The sequence below is a fragment of the Crocodylus siamensis genome, chromosome 4, assembly GCF_052110815.1.
Source record: "Crocodylus siamensis isolate JL-2025a chromosome 4, ASM5211081v1, whole genome shotgun sequence".
In the NCBI taxonomy this organism is placed as follows: domain Eukaryota; kingdom Metazoa; phylum Chordata; order Crocodylia; family Crocodylidae; genus Crocodylus; species Crocodylus siamensis.
In genome coordinates this window covers 26,449,805-26,471,435 of record NC_143398.1, presented here as the reverse complement: position 1 = coordinate 26,471,435, position 21,631 = coordinate 26,449,805, and the positions used below count along the sequence as shown (strand labels likewise).

General features: G+C 45.7%; 1 protein-coding gene across 1 annotated transcript in view; it reads left to right on the top strand.

Annotated features, from left to right (window-relative positions):
• Window positions 1–21,631, top strand: part of COG5 (component of oligomeric golgi complex 5) — a 354,414-nt gene that overhangs the window by 225,773 nt on the left and 107,010 nt on the right. Inside the window, exons 9-10 of the mRNA XM_090042028.1 lie at window positions 2,483–2,595; window positions 4,205–4,282. Of these exons, the coding sequence (XP_089898154.1) occupies window positions 2,483–2,595; window positions 4,205–4,282 (191 nt within the window). The remainder of the gene's footprint in view (window positions 1–2,482; window positions 2,596–4,204; window positions 4,283–21,631) is intronic.

Genomic DNA, 21,631 nt, shown 5'->3' with positions numbered 1-21,631 from the left:
GTTAACGGTTAAAGGATTTATCTTTTAACTGATCAGCCCAGTGATAACTAGTTCTAGCTTACAGGTTATCATTTAGCTCCAGCTGGGCCCAGTCCAGGAGAGGGACGGGGAGAAGGGAAGCCCTGTGGTGTCCAAGCAGGAACCGGAAGGTGGGAGGGCAGGAGGGAGGGAGAGAGGAGCAAGAAGCAGGGGAGGGGTAACTAATACCTAATAGCTAGGCTTCATGGACCCTGGTGCAGCCACTCACAGCCTCCATGCTGCCTGCCATGAGCAGTCTGGGCTCCAGACAGGCCATTGTCACCCACCACAGAGCCAAGGCTGCACGTGGCAGGTAGTAGGAAAACTAAGTGGATACACCAGGGTCCACAGAGCCTAGCTATTAGGTACTAGTCACTCATCCCCCTCCACCTTCACCTCCCTCCTGTGCTGCAGCAGCTGGCCCCAAGAAACCACATGCTGGTGGCTGCAGGAGGCTGGTAAGGCCACTCACTGGCTGCTGCTACCCATGACTTCCTGTGCTGTGTTGTCTTCCTGCCAGGGCTTGTCAATGCTTTGGTCCCCAGCTCCCCACATTATTCTGAGCGGGCAGGTGCAGTTCCTCCTCTGCGGCAGGGCAGGGTGAGACAGGCACTAGCTTGGGGCTCAGCAACACCCTCTCTCCCCCACCCTGCCTGACTTCACAGAGCTGCAGCCTGGAGCCTAATGCTCTTGTGCCCGTCCCTATTCCTGTGCCCAGATGGATGCAGCACCTTCTGTTGCTGCAGCTGTTGGAGGGCTTGGCAGGGGCAAGGTGGAGGTAAGTGGGCATGGGACAACTCCCGTGGGTCTGTGGCTCAGTCCCACGGTGCACCCTCATGGGCTTGGATAGGATCCACCTGCCCACCCCACCTGGTTTGTCATAAGGCACAGCCCTGGGGAGCCGCTGAGTCCCCGCCACACGTCGTGGGGGCTGGAAGAGCCTCACTGGTCCTGGACTGGCAGGTGTGCCCCACAGTCCAGACAGGAGCAGCCCAGCGTGGGCCAGACTGAGGGTTGCCACACCAATTAATTGTTTAACTGCTGTAACTACAACAGGTTAAACATATTTTTAAATCGGTATTTACATCCCTAGTATAGAGGTAATATAACATAAAAATAAATTTCGGTGTGTTCCTCCTTTTTCTGCCTAGAGTGTCTTATTTCTTCATTTCTACTTTCTCTCCCTCTCCTTCACTTGTCTAGAAAATAAATTTTAGAAATTTACAATTGTCCTAGCATTTTCTTATGAGCTTATCACAGAAACGATTAATTTTTTCTAGAATCTGCTTCTACCTTCCTTGTGTTTTTGAGAGGGCTGCAGAGAGACTAAAGGAGAGATTGGGGCACGTGTCTTAAGCCAGGAAACTAATTTTCTGCACTGGAATAGAAGCATGGGGACTGCTGTCATAACTGCTGCTTCTCTCCCCTCTTTCCCTGACAGCAGCACAAAGCGAAGAGTAGAATCTGGTGTTCAACAAAGCAGCTAAAGTTTTAACCTTATCACAACCACTGGTCAATTGGTAGTAGATTTTGGTTGAGTAAGCAAAATTTGTTGCCAATTCAAGGGCAGCTGTGATGAGTTTAAATGTGAGCTGCAGTGTTTGCAAGGACAGAGTGACTGGTGCTGAAGAGTAGACTCTGTACCTGCTCCATGTGGCCCCATTGGGTCATGACTCTGAAGGAAAAAAAAACCCCTTTTTTCTCTTTATTCTGCCTTCCCAGAACAAGGTCTCTTTTGGGGGGCAGATGAGTTGTAGAGTTTGGAACAGTATATGCAAAAAATATAATACTAGAAAGTAGTGCAAGAAATCTGATAAAGGCATTACAGTGCTTTGTCACACGGGAATTTATCAAAGCAGTATCTGCCATTTTGGGTAGTCCACTGCATCATTAAACTTCAGTTCTCTTGATGCTTTAGTTAAGGTACCTCAGTGTGTTAAAGAATACAAATTTAAAGGTGAGATGGATAACAAATTTTAATTTGTAGTCTCTTTAACAGTTTGGGATTAGAAGGTAGCTTTGGAATTATTATAATGGGATGTGGACACCCAAGCCACTCAAGAAAATGTTGGCTTAATAATGATCTTTTTCAGTTAGAGTACCTTATTTTAGTCATTCAAATACAACTAGGCCAAGATATTTAGGTGTGAGTATACTGTTGCATCCTGCTGCTACATTGGCCTGGTGGGGTTTCTGCTAAAATGACCAAGCATGGAACAGCTAATAATGCAAGAATATTGTAAATGTCAGCTGAACTTCAAAGTTAGCACTCAAATGTGATGATTAAGGCCATTCACTTGAAGAGCTGTTGTTTCAAACTGTCTCTGGCTTCTGAAAATTGCTTGGTCAGGTACATACCACACATGAGTTTAGGTGCCTAACCTCATTTAGGCACTCACTCCAGAGAGCATTGGATACGACTTAAATTTTGGTCTGAATTATGTTTCCTTCAATATTTGCTTAGGGGGGCCTGGCCGAGCAGCTATGCCAACACCAGGAAACACTGCAGCCTTCCGAGCAGCTCTCTGGACAAACATGGAGAAACTCATGGATCAGATCTGTGCAGCTTGTGGCCAGGTAAAGTTCTCGGAGTCCTTGCAGGCAGTTTGCTCAAAGCAACAACTCACTGTTCATTATCAATCAAAAAAATCAATTTAGAATGTTAGGAATTATTAAAATAGGATTTTTTTTGTGGTTTTTTTTAAACAAAAATATCAATAAGTATCTTTTATGCCCATTTAGAAATCTGTGGTACATCCATACCTGAATACTCTATGCAGTTTTAATCGTCACACCTCAAAAAAGATACAGAAAAACTAGAAAGGTATGAAGAAGGGCAACAAGGATGATCAGGGTTTTGGAGGGGTTTCCACATGGGGAAAAACTAAATAGGCTAGGACTTTTCAAGTCAGAAAAGAGATGCTTGAAGGGCACATGATAGAGATATATAACATATTAAATGGTGCAGAGCAAGTAAATAGGGATTTATTATTTTCCCTCTCAATACTAGAACTAGGGGACATGAAATGAAACTATTGGGCAGTAAGTTTAAACTTTAACAGGAGGAAATTCTTTTTCGTACAGGGGGCCCCTATACACATGCAAGTTAAGATACAATGGGATTTCATGTGTGATCCACACAGTCACAGCTCTTGTCATGCCACATATGCATGGCAGGAGGAATGATTGTGGGATTGTACATTAGATCCCATCAGACCTTATCACTGGTGCAGGGGTAGCCTGGGATCATGATCTCGGGTCTGCAAGCCCAACAGCTGATTGAGACTTGTTGCAGAGCTCACAGTGAGGCAGCAGGGAGAATGCTGCTACCTCTGTGAGCCCTGTGAGGTTCCAGGCTCATGGCAGGACCAGCTGGGAGAATACTGCTGCAGCTGTGAGCTCTGTTCTCCCCGCTGACCTGGATGCAAGCCCTGCCCTACAGCTGAGACAGTGTACTTCCTACTGCAAGCCCTGCACCTGACAGTGTGAGCCTTGTCAGCTGTGGGACAGACAGCGGGTGGTGCACCCCTGTGGCTGGGAGCCCCTCAGTTGATGGGACTTCCAGCTACCAGAGATCATGTGGCCACACGTTCAACCAGTAGCATGATTAGAATAAACTACAGAGTTATTACACATTTTTTGTGGAATAACATTGTAGCTTATTGCATGTTTTATCATGCCGTTAATTGGTTGAACATGTAGCTGGGTCACAACTTAAGGTGTGTTCACCCAGTTGTTCATTGATCATGCTGGAAGTATGAGTAGAGGGGGCCAAGGTACAATTAACTTGTGGGACTTATTTCCCCAAGATGCTGTGGAGGCTGGTAACTTAACCCAGTTCAAAAGGGTATATGACCAGTTCTTGAAAGAAAGGTCCATTGGTAGTATTGAATAATATAGACAGGGATGCAGCATCTGAATCAGAACTCCCTATATGTCTGTGCTGGAAGCTGCAATAGGACAGGATCAGGGAGAGAAACAGGAACACCTCAGTATGTGCTCTGTTCACCCTTTCTCTCAATATACATCCTCTGCCACTCAGTGAGAAGAGGATGTTGGGCTAGATAGACCTATGGTCTTACCTAGTAAGTGGCATTAATTTCTTATGTTCTTCAACTTCAGTGCAATTTTACCAGCAGCAACTTAGAAAACATAAATTTTCTTGGAATTAAATGTTGTCTTACAGGTGCAGCACTTGCAGAAAGTATTGACAAAGAAGAGAGACCCTGTTTCACATGTCTGTTTCATTGAGGAAATAGTTAAGGTAAAGTTTTCATTTTGCTGACTAAATTTCAGTGGTTCTTTTAAAGAAAATGTGATGAGAGATGCCTTTCAGTTACAGTTTTTCCTATAACATATTTGTAATTATAGTAATGAGATGGTCGTGAAAGTCATGCTAGCACAGAAGAGTGCATTTATGGACTGTTTATATATGGGTTACGTCTTGTAATAATTACTTTTGTTTTCTTTTAAAAGAAACTGTAAGATAGTGTTGTCATTTTTTATTAGTGATTATTATTGTCATTCCATAAGATACTCTGGGTAAATAGTATCATGCATTAGTTTTCATAGGAGAATGCATCTTCATGTGGTATCTAGTACTCAGCCATCTGTTTCTCTACATTTTGGCAATTTGTTCATTGAAATATAATCACGGCTGTTCTTTCCCTGTAATGTCCCAGATATGAATACCTATTCTTGTTCATTCATTTGTATTGTTTCCTATTCTTATTTGGAGTAATTTGATTAATGGTCTCCTTCAGGGTTGGGAATAGTAATTCTGAAGTCATTTTAGCTACCTTAGTAAATGAGGCAAAATAAAAACAAAAGAAGTTTTAAGGCCTATTTTTTATGCAGACATCTCCTTTCCCATCCATATGACTAGATTATGAATTTATACAGATTTATTTTTAAATGGGTCCCAGGAAGTATTCACATGCAAATTTTTTTCAACAGTAAAACCAAATAATGAAAGTTTTTTACACAGGAAACCTATTTTTTTACTCCAAAATAAGTACAGCATCCATCTGGACAGTATGAAGGCTCTTTCCGAGCAGAAATGACTAGATTCAGCCTGCTCTGGAAGAAAGCAAGAAAGAAATGGATAAACTTATAGCAGATGTGTGTCTGCAGAAAAAAAAGCTTGGCCTTGCAAAAAATATTTGCTGCTTCCTGGGCTGCACAAAGTGACTCTGTGATACACCAACAGACAGAGAAAGCAATCCTGTGTACTGGGGAACCATGGAGCAGGTTGGATGGGAGGAAAATTAAAGTTAGTGAGCTTTCCATGTTCCATTTGCAATAGCCCTCCTGAGTCTATGCTTCTCCCTCATTGCCTTCATAGAAATCCTCTTGGATCAAGAGAGGAAGGACCATCCCAATTGTCAGAGGAGGTTTAGGTGAAAGGGTGTGTCACTGGGGGGGAGGAAGGTAGGAGCAATGTAATCTTTATCACTGTTTAGCAATAGACTGTTTAAACAGATGATTAATATGGCTGACCAAGAAATGATATGAAGCATCCCAGTCTCTTGCGAGGGTGCTGACCACCCTTTTTAGCTTGTTGGTTTCATGTTGCAGAATTAAGCCTGTGGTACAATAATGCATTTTTCAAAAGATATCTATTTATATGTTCCTCCAAGGTTCCTTCTTTTTCTGTGACCATCCTTTTTGTAAGATTATGCCATTAACTTCAGGAGAGCATAAAACAAAGCAGGAGAGTTCTCATTCTGCAAGTAGCTACTAAAAAATAGGTCATCAGTCTTGCCTGAGCTTTCCCACCATGACAGTGTTGCTGCCACCACTAAAGCTTTACTCTGCCCTCTCCTAGGATGGTACTGTACAATACAGTGGTTCACTCAGCTGTTTTTGCAGGAACACAGAGTAGCAATGGTGTCCACTGGAAAAATCCTATAGCATCACTGATAAGAGTAGGAAGGAAGGGAAGGTTACACAGATCAGTCTAACTGGTGTGCAGTCAAAACTGTGCAAGTACTGGTCACTGCTAACATTTGGGAAGGTTCATATGGAGAGCTTTATGGAAAAGCAAAAATTACTCTGTCTATTGCCAATACTTATACCTAATAAAATGGTAATCCCACCCCTGAGTCATGAAAGCAATAGGTAATGGTAAGCCATGATCTTAGCTGCCACTACTAGTCATCATGTCCCCAGACATTGTTGTAGGGAGAGGAAAGAAGGTTGGATTTGTGTTAGAAATACTGTGTGAACTGAACCAAACAACAAACTGAGGGTAATCACTTTATATCCCTATTCTAGGGCAGTATGCCCACTCCAGAAGACATGAAGAGGAGGCCTCCATTCTACATTCTGTGCACTAATTACAGTTACTGATGTCAACATTATTATAGTCATCTTCTGCAGCAGCTGCACTGCCACTTTGCCTATCCATCTGCTTCCTAGTTCTGATTATGGCAGAAAAAGTACCATCCTAGGAAATGTGAGATAGTATAGGACCCTGCCTTGTTAAGCATAAGCATGTTAACAACAAGGAAACTAGCTGCTTTTGGATTCATTACTCTCTTCCTTTTGGAATTGGGGGAGGGGGGTGGGCAGGGGAGAAGGTTATGCCTTTTTTCTCCTGTCACAGAGCACACAGCCTGTACTTTGCTTAATTTCGCTTCCATGTGCTTCATGCCTTCTAATTACCTGTTGCTGCAATAATATTTAGTAGTTTATTCTACATTCCATCTGAGGATGTCAAACACTTTATAAACACTCAGACACTCAAAATGGAGGAGAGCAGAGAAATATTGTCACTAGTTAACAGATGGAGAAACTAAGGCACAGCAGACTTGTGTACACTTGGAAAATTTTTAAACTTCCAAGTTCAGCAACATAGTGGTAAAAATGTGGGTGTTTTTACCACTGTGTTGTTGAATTTGGGAGTTCAGAAGTTTCCTAAAAGTACAAGCCTACACCACAGCTTTCTGACTAGTAGCAATAAAATGCTCTGGAATTTTTCCATTGGGGGATCAGTGGAAAGGACACTGGGATTCCTCAAAAAGGTTGCAAAATTTGGTTTGCTAGGAGGATCATTAGTTTTCCTGTTGTGAACCAAGTACTGACAATTGGCGTGACATGAATGCTGATCCATTGCCAACCAATGTTTTCCATTAACTCTAGTTAAAGAGCTTAAATGGTTTGCTCACAATCCTCTGACAATGTTCAATGATAGAGTTCCCAGTGCTGCTTGTCCCTGTCCTGTCTCCCCATACCCAGATCACACTGTCTTATTTCTGTGACATGATGCCAAGTGAACATAAAGAAGCCGACATTCCTTTTCAAATGTATTCATAATATGTTTACAAATCTTATTAAATTTCCTATCAGTAATGAAATTTGTGTGCAGATTCAAAATGGTAAACATGTGTAAAGGTCAGCTGGAAGGCTTTTTTTGTATTTGCCAAGTTATTTCTTCAATGATCTGTGTTTACACTGACAAAAAGTAGCCAGGGAAATTCATGATCTCAAGTTTTGTAGATAAAAGGATGAGAAACTGATTTTACATGTTAATGTTTTCAGACAGATTTTTAGCTTTTAATTTTTTTAAACTACGTTTATAATCAAAATTGCAAATATCCATTTAAAATTATTTAAATCATTGCTTTTATTTTACACTGATTTCTGTATTTTTTAGTAGTTATAGTACTCTCTCAAAGAACTGATAAGTGACTTTGACCTGTTCTATTTTTTCTTTTCTTTGCATTGGCAGTATCTAGTGTCTAATCCTGATCCTATTGATGTCAGTAGCTAAGTTACTATTGACTTCAGTGTAAGCCACATCAGACCCTATATTTTCATGACGGCCAGTTCTCTAATCAAAGACAAGAATCCATTTGAGCTCCTTGTAACACAGAGTTGAAATTGAATTTTGATCTTCCCTATCTTAGATCCTCCACTTCCCCACAGACTTCAGTGAATGGCTTTGCAAAGTGAAAAGCTATTTAAACAGCATGGCAGAATGTTTTGGCCTGGATCCTATTGCATCTATAAGACATTGTCTTTGCTGCTGCTAGCCCCAAACAGTGTGCATCTTACCGTAGGAGAGCAGTCCTAATCCACACAGTTTGATGCATGGCTCTCCAGTTTTCTGAATGCACAGCCTGGTTCATTCCCAGAAGCCAGTCCTATTCCAGCCAGAGATGTACATCTCTCCCATCTTGTGCAACTCTAAAGGTGGGGAGACAACTAATACTTCCATTCCTTTACTGGGCAGCTTTGTGCGATTCTGTCACGTCAAGATTTGTCATGTCCAGAAGGGCAGAGATGAACAGCTATTTCTAACTGACAGAATATGAGGAAGGAAGAGAGGAAAACCACCTTCTTGCATTTGTCAGGGCATTTGTTCAGGAATAGAAAGCGATGGCTTCTAGGCCCACGTTGGCTAGAGAGGTTTGAACCCATGTCTCTCATTTCCCAGGAAACTGCCTTAATCAGTAGGCTATGGGCCAGGCAGGGATGAGGACACCTTGTATCACTTCTGTTGGAACTGAGCCACAGGGCAGAAATAAATGCAAGAGACATTGGGACCAGAAATAGAGCAAATTAACCAGTGAAGGGAAGGAGCTGTTGGTGTTTGGTACCTGCTCCCAGTGCTGCTTATGCAAAAATTAAGAAAACCAAAGTAGCAATTTAAATAAGAAATTAGTACTTTTTATTTATCAGGCACTGATAGGGATCTTGTCTCAATTAGACAATGTCTTGTGAAATGTCCACTTAGTTTTTAAATCCAAGTTGTTGACTTAATTTAGGATCCTTTTGTGCTTAAAGTTAGTGTGTGCATAAATGTTTGCAGAATTGGAGCTACAGTCCTCACAAACTAAAGCAGGGATGGACAATTATTTCGGGCAGAGGGCTGCTTACTGAGTTTAGGCAAGGTGTCAAGGGCCGCATAGGTAGCTGCCCCTTGACAGGTGCCATATGCAGTGCGTAGGGGGGGTGCTCCTGGGTTCACATACACCGCATGAGTGTTGCGGTGCACCTCCCATGGGTGGTTGCCACTTGCCATACCCCCCTCCCTCATCGCCAACACCACTGATGGCATTTGCGGGTGGTCCGCAATCACCGCTGGCTCCCAACGATGCTGCCAGCAGCACCTGCAGGTGGTTGCTGATCACTGGCCAGAGTTTGCCTCCCCTCTGCTGAGAGCACTGTGGCTGCCTGTGGGCACTCCCCACTTACCGTCACCATGTTCCCACCACCGACAGTGCTGCCACTGCCTGTGGGAGCTCGCTGTGCCCCCCCCAGCCTCCAGGGACACATGGCATTCATGACCAGTGCCCTGCCCCCTGGTCGCCATCTTGTGACTGGAAGTCTGGCACCCTAACCCCTGAACTTTGCCACCAGAAGTCCCTCCCCTTGCCCCTAGAAGTACTCCTTTCAGCAAGGGGCTTTGGCATTTTTGGAACCAGAAAAATACCAAATTATATTCTAAAAAGTGAACATCTACAACATCAATTTGATTTCAAAAAATGTTTTTGTCTTGATTTATATGTGTTTGTGTAGTGTCCATAGAGGTGATTGCACAATAGCTTAAAATGAAGTTTTACTCTTGTATATTGTGGTGGGTGAGTATAGGCTTGTGGGGGGCTGTGGGTGTGAGGGTATGTGGAGTGGCTGAGGATGTGGGGGGTGTGGATATGTGGGGTATGGGTGGGTACAGGGGCTGTGGGGGGCTGTGTGTGGCAGGAGGGTGGCTGGGGTTTGTGTATGGCAGTGAGATGAGGAATGTGGGTGCATGTGTATAGTAGGGTGTACATGGGACTCACCCTCTGAACACACACATATATATACACACACACACACACACTCTGCCCTTGTGCCTGCATACACACATACTCTGCTCCTGAGCCTGCACACACACACACGCTGCCCCTGAGCCTGCATACACCCCCCCCCCCCCGTACCAGTGTGGTCCCATGCTCTGTGGTCCAGTGATGCAGCCAGCTGCCACAGCCACATGGTGCCGGAGCAGAGCAGGGGCACAAAACCAGGAAACTGGCTGGGGGTGGGGCGAGGCTGAATTGTTCAAGCCTGCTGAGGGTTCCCTCAGGGTCCTACTGCCCCTAACTCCTCTTAGCTTTAACAGGCAGCCAGGAGTGAATAAGTAGGAATTTAGTAAATTTTTTAGAGACCCTGCAGGCAGGATAGAATGCCCTGGCATATTTTGCCCACCTGTGGTCTAAAGCCCAGATTCTAGTATCAGTTAGACCTTGTGCCTACATGGAGCCACAGTGAAAGTAAATTTAATTCTTATTCATATCACATATCGGGGGGGCTGGATGAAAAATACTCCAACTATGATATGTTTGAATATAATTTTACCCTGTCTGTCTCTTGAATGTAATTATTATTTCTATCTCTGACAATGACCCAAATGTACCATCCTGGAGAAATATATGTGAGGGTCAGGGTTGGTTAGCTCAGGGGCATCATCTGGTACTTTTTACCTCTGCCTTGTTGGGAATTATGCAGATTGCAGTTTGGTGATGACTGACAACTAGTATGAAATACTTTTAGTCTGGTTCCCAGTAAAAAAGTATAAATATCCTCAGATCATCACCTGTGTTCCCATTAATTATCATTCTTCTCAGTTTCACCACAGAGACTAAGTACTGAGTGGCTGTAGAACTAACCTTTTGCCTGAGATGTGGTCTGTCAAGGTCAGGGTAGAAACGCATCTCCCAATTTCACCTACTTTCTGGTTGGAAAACAATGTTAGTCCCTAGCTTATGGGAGAATTAAATTCATTTGTGATACATAGCTACATACTTGTCGATCTTATAAGCATTAATTAATTTCTAAGCGCTTTAAAAATACAGACAGTTTTACTGAAAAAATAAGGATTTTTACTGTTTACATATTTTTCGACAGAATCATCTAATTACTCTGATGTTGAATTTTAAAATTATACGCTTTTACCATTTATTTTCTGGTTCCAGAAGATTTATTTTAAAGCAGCTTTCATTTCTTTTGTCAGCTGCATAAAAGCATCCTTTTAAAATTTTACACTGTGGCTGGAAGTCTAGAAACCATTATACCTTGAGTATAAACTGATCAAGCTCAGTGTAATGAAATTCTGTGCCCTGCAGTAAAACAAAAATCAAGGTCATTTTTAAAACCATGCTGTCATTTATTGACATGCGTTCACCTGCAACACATAATATGGGCATCAGAAATTTAAATGCACAGATTTTTAAAAATTTAATCTAGACTACCTCTAAAAGATATCAAAGGTTTAGTCAGAACATTCTGAATTTTTCTGTTTCTATACTGATGATAGGTACTAAAAATGATAGCTTTTGTTCACAGCCTAACATTTGGCAATTATGTTGCTATAGAAATAGCGGAAATGGATTTTCCTTAGTTCCATCCCATAAGGTCTTGCTGTACAAAATTATTAAATCACTTGCACTCTTGTTTTAGTTGTGGAAAAATATTTAGGTTGTCCTTTAAGTGTCTTCAGTTTTCAGAATGATGTTCTCAATCTGTCTTTCTATATGGCAGGGCCTTTGATTGCAGATGGAGAATATTGTATGCATTAGTATGCAAAGCCTTATTTCAGGAGCCTGCAGCAAATAGCTTCATGGCAATAGTCTTTATATTGTTTTACATTTCAAAGATTTTTCACAATAAAGATGTTTTTCTTATTCTAGTCAAAATATCATAAAAATAGATTGGAGGTAGTGGTTTTGAAGTTGGAGCATGCTTAGAAGCAGTGGGTCAGAGTTGGTGTTGATATTGTAATGTTAGAATAGCATTGCAAAACACAAAAATCTGATAGTTCACATATGGAAGGTTATTGTACTCATTAAGTTCTGAAGTTGGGTCACAAGTGGCTGCCATTCAGGATGTAATGAAGACAAACTGGTAAAAAATAAATCTTACCTTTTCAGTCTCATTTTATACCACAATCGGTATTAGATATAAATGTATGCGCTTTCATTATTTTTTTCTTAAATTTGGATTTGATGTAAGATGCTAAACTGATATATTAAGAACAGAGCTCTAGAGATTTCATTTCTGTAATGAGTAAAGTTAATTAGCAGCTTATGCATGTTTCTCTAAAATTAAGTAAGCTTGTTGTCATGTCCAAGGATAACTTTTAACCTATTTTGCAAGCTGCAACTTTATTATTATTGCATGGTAACCTTGGCTACAGAGCTTCAGACATCTCTGCTCTTATGACACCAAAATTTGGCCCACTGATGTCTGGTAGCTTTTTTTGTTCTACAGAAGCTATATACTGGAAATTGGGTTACACCTTTAGAACTGTGGAATCAAGCCAGTTCTGTGTGAGCAAGAGGGAATGTAGTTTTATCACTTGGATCCTACCAGCCTGCAGTTCTTACCATTAAAAATAATCTTGTAATCCTGTGAGTAGGCAGCATTAAGCTAAATTTGGAGTCTGTATAGTTGATTTGAGCAACTACAGTACTAATGTGATTCCATAATATGAAAGGGAACAAAATACATCCAGTCCACGTAGACACTACAGTGCATTGTTGTGTAGTAACAAAAATTGTCAAAAGGAGAATTTTCTAATGTTCAAGATAGTAAATCTGTTTAACAGATTCTTCTTTTTTTGTTTTCATACAAAATATTCATTGATACTTCCTCATCTTTTGGATCTGAATCCTTTCTGTGCTGAAAAACATTGCTTACAGCATAAGCAAGGCTCCACTGTCCCTGTCTAATGCAGTGTTTGCCAAAATAGCTACTTTATTGTGTTTCTATAATTCATCTTCTGTATGTGGATAAGCTGTTTATCTTTGTCTTAACTCCCAAACCTGGAGGACCAGTGGGCATCTTGTCATACAGCTCCATTCCTCTGAGCTTTCTGGTGTGGGTGACTCTATAATGATTTAAAACTTTAAACCACCAGTGTAGCTGTTAGAGTCAGTCCTTCCTCGTATGTTGTGGTGAGGTCCTCAAGAAAGACTCCATCATCTCAGTTTATGGTAAATGTAATTTCAAATTGCAGGACAACTTGCTCCAAAAATTCTGCCATAAGTTCAAATTTTACATCCCTGAGTTAGGCTCAGCAGTAACATGAACTAGTAGTATTATTCACTGCTGACATAACATTTCTTGTCCTTTTTGTCTAAGTAAGTGTAAGTCTGTGTTGCTGACTGACTTGCCAGCTTTATGGCAGATGGTGAAGGTGATCAGCTCGTGGTTGCTGTCACCCAGCTTCCCACCGATCACTACCATATTTTTGCACAAACAATGTGCTCCCCACATAAGGCCCATGCCTTGTTTTTGGAAGCCAAGAATGCATAAAAAATTAGTTGTCCAGAGTCATGGCCAACTGTGTTAGTAAGTTCTCCTGGGAACAGAGTGTGTCCTGGAAATGTGGTACCAGGAACTTCCTGGTGCACCAGCTGCCTCAGCCATTCTGTATCCTGGGATGCCACATTTCCTAGACACTATGTTCCCAGGAGGACTTACTCTGTCGCACAAGTTTAGGCCCTGATGCATTGCAAGGGCAGTAGTAAGACTGTTAGTTCTTTACTATAAGTCATTCTTTACAAATTCCTGTAAATAAAATGTTTTTTCCACATCACAAGCCTCAGCAAGATGCTACCAATAGCTCAGTTGCCACTTCAGACACAAGCTTCAGTGCTATGGCTGTGCTGTGAGCCGGTTAACACAGGACGTTATCATCTTGGCAGCTATCTTAGCAACTGCATGACATGTGCAGTGAATCCAGGCTTGCTTCTCTTCCAGTGAAGAAAACATTTTCCTCTTTAAAACATGGAGGGGCTGATTTGGGGAGGAAGGTGCATCTTGTATGTGAGAAGATATGGTATTACCTGAACACAAGAATAATACAGTAATTTGCAAAGCAAAGTCTGAAATCAAACGGATATAAGGTATAAGATGAAAAAGTCTTTTTACCAGTTGCTAATTATGACCTTGATTCAGGACACTGCTTAAGCCATGGTATCTTTAAGTACATGAAAAGTAGCATTGAAGTCAGTAGGACTCTCCAGATGGTTAAGGTTATCAGAATGTATTTACTGAATTTTGTGTTACACTCGTGAGTTGACTTACATTTGAAGGAAAAGAAAAATCATTTTGAGGTTATCTTGTTCTTATCAAATGTGTGGGGCACCAGTACTCTAATATTTCATAGATCCTAGAAACTTAGGGTTAGTAGGAACCTCAGGAGGTCATCTAGTTCAACCCCTTGCTCAATATAGGACCATCCCCAACTAGATCATCCCAGTCAAGGCTTTGCCTAGCTGGATCTTAACCTCCAAGGATGGAGAGTCCGCAACCTCTCCAGGTAACCTGTTGCAGTATTTTACTACCCTCCTAGTGAGAGAGTTTTTCCTAATATCTAACCTAAACTTCCCTTGCTGCAACTTGAGACCAAGCTCCTTGTTCTGTCTGGGGGATGGGGGGACTACTGCCACTACTGGCCCTCTGAGCAACACTTGCAAAGCCAGCAGACCAAGGCACTTAAGGGAGCCCAGCCCTGGCACAATCTGTGGGCAAGGCAAGAGCCCCCAAGGGGACACTTGCCTGCCTGTACACTAATGCCAGGAGCCTGGGCAACAAGCAGGACGAGCTCGTCTTCCTGCTCAGTGCAAAGAATTATGACGTCATTGGGATAATGGAGACCTGGTGGGACTCCACCCATGACTGGACCATGGGTATAGAGGGCTATACCCTGTACAGGAGGGATTGAGTTGACAAAAGAGGAGGGGGTGTAGCTCTCTATGTGAAGGAAAGCTACATGTCCCTGCAAGCTGATGTTGGCGACCAGCATGGACAGCTAGAGACCCTCTGGGTAAAAATTCGTGGGGAATACGGCACAGGGGACACAACGGTGGGAGTCTACTACAGACCTCCCACTCAAAGTCCTGAGCTTGACCAGGAGTTTGCCCGGGAACTGACGGAGGCCGCTTGCTCCAGGACCTTGGTTGTCATGGGTGACTTCAATTACCTGGACATCTCGTGGGAAGATCACTCAGCAAAATCCGAGCGGTCGCAAAGCTTTCTCTCGTGCATGGATGACCTCTACCTGACTCAAGAAGTCTATGGGCCAACGAGAGGCAAAGCACTGCTCGACCTGGTACTGGCTACGGGGGACGACCTAATCGGCGACGTAGTGATCGGTGGGAAGCTGGGTGACAGCAACCACGAGCTGATCACCTTCACCATCTGCCATAAAGCTGGCAAGTCAGTCAGCAACACAGAAGTCCTTGACTTCAGAAAAGCCAACTTTGACAAGCTCAAGAGGCTTGTCGGTCAGGCCCTTAGGGACCATGACCCCAGGGAGATGGGAGTTCAAGAAGAGTGGTTGCTTCTCAAGGAAGCGATCCTCAATGCACAAGCTAAATCTAGTCCAACATGGAGAAAAGGCAGCAAGAAGGCACAGCAGCCCTCCTGGCTCTCCAGGGACCTAGCGGACCTCCTGTGGCTAAAAAGGAAAGCCTACAAAGGATGGAGGATGGGATTCACCTCCAAGGAGAATTATTCTGCGCTGGTCTGGTCCTGCAGGGAGCAAACCAGGAAAGCCAAGGCTGCAACTGAACTCCAACTAGCTTCAAGCATCAAGGACAACAAAAAGTCCTTTTTCAGATATGTGGGGAGCCGGAGGAAAAGCAAGGGCAATGTTGGACCCCTGCTAAACCAGATGGGGCAACTGACAACTGACGCCCAGGAAAAAGCCAACCTATTAAATAGGTACTTTGCGTCAGTCTTTCATCAGTCCCATGGGATGGCCATGCCTGCTATGGGACAGGGAGATCTTGGTGATGGGGATCCCCTACCCTCCATAAACGCTGACCTTGTGAAGGAACACCTTGAGAAGCTGGATACCTTCAAGTCAGCCGGCCCTGACAATCTGCACCCCAGGGTACTCAAGGAGCTGGCAAGCGTCATAGCCCAGCCCCTGGCATGGATCTTTGAAAACTCCTGTCGCTCTGGTGTAGTGCCCGAAGACTGGAAGAAGGCCAATGTGGTGCTGATCTTCAAGAAAGGGAGGAGAGTGGATCCGGCTAACTACAGGCCCATTAGCCTGACTTCTGTCCTGGGGAAGATCTTAGAAAAGTTTATTAAGGAGGCCATCCTTGATGGACTGGCCCAGGCTAACATTCTAAGGGAATAGTCAGCAAGGGTTTGTTGCGGGTAGATCTTGTTTGACCAATCTCATTTCCTTCTATGACCAGGTGACCTATCACCTGGACAAGGGAGAAGAGATTGATGTCATATATCTTGACTTCAAAAAAGCTTTTGATCTGGTATCCCATGATCACCTCTTGGCCAAACTGCCCAGTTGTGGCCTTGGCTCCACCACGACCCACTGTCTGGGAAATTGGCTCCGTTGTCGGACCCAGAGGGTTGTAATTGATGGCAGTCACTCATCATGGTGCCCTGTGACCAGTGGGGTTCCTCAAGGCTCTGTCCTGGGACCCATCCTGTTCAACGTCTTCATTAATGATGTGGACATTGGAGTCAGGAGTGGACTGGCCAAGTTCGCCGATGACACCAAACTTTGGGGCAAAGCATCCACGCGAGAAGATAGGTGGGTGATCCAGGCTGACTGGACAAGCTCAGCAAATGGGCAGATTAGAACCTGATGGTGTTTAACACCGAAAAATGCAAGGTTCTCCACCTTGGGAGGAAAAACCTGCAGCATCCTTATAGGCTCAGCAGTGCTATGTTGGATAGCACTACAGAAGAAAGAGACTTGGGGGTCATCATTGACCACAAGATGAACATGAGCCTGCAATGCGATGCTGCGGCTTATAAAGCGACCAGAACACTGGCTTGCATCCATAGATGCTTCTCGAGCAAATCCCGGGACGTCATTCTCCCCTTGTACTCAGCCTTGGTGAGGCCGCAGCTGGAGTACTGCATCCAGTTTTGGGCTCCACAATTCAAAAAGGATGTGGAGAAGCTTGAGAGAGTCCAGAGGAGAGCCACGCGCATGATCAGAGGTCAGGAAAACAGATCTTACGATGACAGGCTGAGAGACATGGGACTCTTTAGCCTGGAAAAGCGTAGGCTCAGGGGTGATCTGATGGCCACCTATAAGTTTATCAGGGGTGACCACCAGGATCTGGGGAAGCGTTTGTTCACCAGAGCGCCCCAAGGGTTGACTAGGTCGAACGGTCACAAACTCCTGCAAGACCGTTTCAGGCTGGACATAAGGCAGAATTTCTTTCCTGTCCGAGCCCCCAAGGTCTGGAACAGTCTGCCAGCGGAGGTGGTTCAAGCACCTACATTGAACACCTTCAAGAGTAAATTGGATGCTTATCTTGCTGGGATCCTATGACCCCAGCTGACTTCCTGCCCTTTGGGCAGGGGGCTGGACTCGATGATCTCCCGAGGTCCCTTTTAGCCCTGATGTCTATGAAATATGAAATCTATCACCACTGAGAACAGTCCACTTCCATGCTCTTTGGAACCCCCCTTCAGGTAGTTGAAGGCTGCTATTAAATCGCTTCTAAGTCTTCTCTTGTCTAAATAAATCCAGTTCCCTCTGCCTATCCTAAGAAGTTATGTGCCCCAGCTCCCACACCATTTTTGTTGCTCTCTGGTGGACTCTCTTCCATTTATCCACAATCTTTCTGTAGTGGGGGGAACCAAAACTGCACACAGTACTCCAGATGTGGCCTCACCAGTGCAGAATAGAAGGGAAGAATCACTTCCCTTGGTCTGCTGGCAACACTCCTACCAATGCAGCCCAATATGCTGTTAGTGTTCTTGGCAAAAAGGGCACACTGTTGGCTCATAGTCAGCTTACTGTCCACTGTAACCCCCAAATCCTTTTCTGAAGAGCTGTTCAGTTGAAAAGGCAGGCAGCCATTTAAATTGTGTAAATAGTAGTAGACTGTGACAGGGCATAAGTGGGGCCTGCCACTTTAAGAAGAGCCAGCAGACTGTGGAGTAGCGGCAGGTGAGCTCAGGCCCAATTAGGTGGTCATCTGATGGCTAGGAGACCACCTGATTGCAGGAGGGCTGGGCATTCAGAGTATAAGCCCAGACCCAGGAAGCAGGGCTGGCAGTTGCAACTGGGGAGCCATTGGATTAACATTGCCCAGCCTGTGGACTGCTGCTCCTGTAACACCTAGAGGTTAAGACGGGAACTATGGGGATGGAGGAGGTTTCTTTTGGTCCTGGGTAAGACCTGAAACTACACCCTGCTGGGGTGTGGGGACTGCCTGTGGCAGGACAGCATCTAGGAAATGCCACACCTGTGCCTCCCTGGTGAAAGGCAAGGATGGGGCACTGTAAAGCCTTAGCTCCTGCTGCCTTGTGGGTACCCCGTGGAGGCAAGAGGCTAGGGAGCACACCCTGACAAAAAAACACAGGGTCCAGGTCCATTGAGTGGGGCCTGAGACAGGGCCCAAGGTCCAGTAAAGGGGACCGGAGGCCCAAGGTAAGAGTGGGCCCAGAGAGGGGCCAGGCCAGGGTTCTCAGTGTAGAGTCTGTGGAGATTGTGAGCAGAGGTGGCCTGAAGGGCTGTGCAGAGTAGGGCCCAGGTGGGACCCGAAGGGCTGGGTGGAGTAGGGCTGGAGGTGAAGGACGGGACTTGAAAGCTTGTGCAGCATAGTTTCATAGTTTCTAGGGTTGGAAGGGACCTGAGTAGATCATCTAGTCTGACCCCCTGCCATGGCAGGAAAGAGTACTGGGGTCAAACAACCCCAGCAAGGTGTTCATCTAACCTCCTCTTAAAAACCCCGAGGGTAGCAGCTTGCACCACTTCTCTTGGAAGTTGGTTCCAGATCCTAGCCACCCTGACCGTGAAGTAGCGCCTCCTGATATCTAGCTTAAATACACCCTCTGCCAGCTTGTGACCATTATTCCTGGTCACTCCTGGCAGTGCTCAGGGGAATAGGGACTCCCCCAATGCCTGCTGATCCTGCCTGACTAGTTTATAACAGGCCACAAGATCCCCCCTCAGCCTTCTCTTTTGGAGGCTGAACAGGTTCAGGTCCCGTAGCTTCTCCTCATAAGGCCTACCCTGCTGTCCCCTGATCATGCGAGTGGCCCTCCTCTGGACCCTCTCCATGCTGTCCACATCCCTCCTGAAGTGCAGCACCCAGAACCAGATGCAGTACTCCAACTGCGGCCTGACCAGTGCCGCATAAAGGAGGAGGATCACCTCTTTGGACCTGCTTGAGATGCATCTGTGGATGCATAGTTTCATAGTTTCATAGTAGCTAGAGTCGGAAGGGACCTCGGTAGATCATCTAGTCCGACCCCCTGCCTTAGCAGGAAAGAGCACCGGGGTCAGATGACCCCGGCAAGGTGCTCATCTAACTTCCTTTTAAAAATCCCCAGGCTAGGAGCCTGCACCACTTCCCCTGGAAGCTGGTTCCAGGCCCTAGCCACCCTGACTGTGAAGTAGCGCCTCCTAATATCTAATCTAAACTTACCCTCCGCCAGTTTGTGACCGTTATTCCTGGTCACTCCTGGCAGCGCACGGGGGAACAGGGACTCCCCCAATACCTGCTGATCCCCCCTGACCAGTTTGTAGCAGGCCACAAGGTCCCCCCTTAGCCTTCTCTTGTGGAGGCTAAACAGGTTCAGGTCCCGTAGCCTCTCCTCATAAGGCCTGCCCTGCTGACCCCTGATCATACGAGTGGCCCTCCTCTGAACTCTTTCCATATTGTCCACGTCCCTCTTGAAGTGTGGCGCCCAGAACTGGACGCAGTACTCCAGCTGCGGCCTGACCAGTGCCGCATAGAGGGGGAGGATCACCTCCCTGGACCTGCTCGAGATGCATCTGTGGATGCATGACAGGGTACGATTGGCCTTCTTGACTGCCTCCCCACACTGCCGGCCCATGTTCATCGTGGAGTCAATGACGACTCCAAGATCCTTTTCCGTCTCCGTGCTGGCAAGAGGGGAGTTCCCCAACCTGTAAGTGTGGTGCCGGTTCTTCCTCCCCATGTGCAACACCTTGCACTTATCAGTGTTAAACCCCATCCTATTCTCATCCGCCCACCGTTGCAACCTGTCAAGGTCAGCTTGTAGCCTATTGCACCCTTCTAGTGCACCCACATCCCCCCACATCTTAGTGTCATCAGCAAACTTGAACAGGGTGCTTTCTACCCCCTCATCCAAGTCACTGATGAAGATGTTGAACAGTGCAGGCCCGAGGACCGAGCCCTGCGGAACCCCACTGCCCACATCCTTCCAGGTCGAGAAGAACCCATCCACTACCACCCTCTGGGTGCGGCCCTCCAACCAGTTGGCGACCCATTTGACCGTGTGGGCATCGACACCACAGTCTCCCAGCTTTTTGATGAGGACAGGGTGAGAGACAGTGTCGAAAGCCTTCCGGAAGTCCAAAAAGACTACATCCACAGCAACCCCTGCGTCTAATGATTTGGTGACCTGATCGTAAAAGGCCACCAGGTTGGTCTGACAAGACCTGCCACTGATAAACCCATGTTGGTTGCCCCTGAGCATGCATTCCCCCGCAAGGCCCTCCTGGATGTGTGCCAGGATAATTTTTTCAAAGAGCTTACCCGGGATTGAGGTCAGACTAACTGGCCTGTAATTTCCCGGGTCCTCTTTTTTTCCCTTTTTGAAGATAGGGACCACATTGGCCCTCTTCCAGTCCTCCGGCACCTCGCCAGAGCACCACGAGTGCTCATAGAGCCGTGCCAGGGGTCCCGCAATGACCTCAGCCAGTTCCTGTAGAACCCTAGGGTGAAGATCGTCCGGACCAGCGGACTTGAACACGTCCAGCCTCTCCAGAAGTACCCTAACTAACTCCTCGCTAACCCTTGGCCCAGGCGTGTCTCTCTCGGGGCCCGAGGGGGGCCCAGCAGGGAGGTGGCTGAACTGGTCCCTACTTAGGAAGACAGAGGCAAAGAAATCGTTAAATATGTTAGCTTTGTCATCTGGCGTGATGACTAAGTTGCCCATCGTGTCCTGCAGGGGCCCCACATTACCCGGGACCCTCTTTTTACCCCCTATGTATTTGAAGAAGGACTTCTTATTGTCCTTAATCCGGGAAGCTAGTCCTATCTCCAACTCTGCCTTGGCCCTCCTGACTGCCCCCCTACATCCTCGGGCGACTATAACATAGTCCTTCTTGGCGATGACCCCATCTCTCCATTGGGTATATGCCTCCCTTTTAGCAAGGAGACATTCCCGGATGCTCTTAGTGAGCCATGGGGGTTTATGTGCCCTCCTGCTCCCTTTGACCCTTGTTGGGATTACCTCCCTTTGGGCATGGAGGATCGTCTCCTTAAGGAGCAACCACTCACCTTCGACATCTGATTCCCTTCCCCTCTGGGTCCTCAGCGCTTCCCCAACTATCCTCCTTAGCTTGTTGAAGTCAGCCCTCCTAAAGTCTAGGGCTGTTGCCTTGCTGCAGCCCTTTGCCACCTTACGCTGGATGGTGAATTCCAGCAAGCGATGATCACTGTCTCCCAGGTGGCCCATCACCCGCAGCCCCCTCACCAGGTCATCACCCGTGGCCAGCACTAGGTCCAACAAGGCGTCTCCCCTGGTGGGACTGTGCACCTCCTGGGTTAGATGGAGGTCCTGCAGTCTGGCTAAGAACCGACGCGAGCGTTCAGACTTGGCTGACTGCTCCTCCCAGCAGATGTCTGGG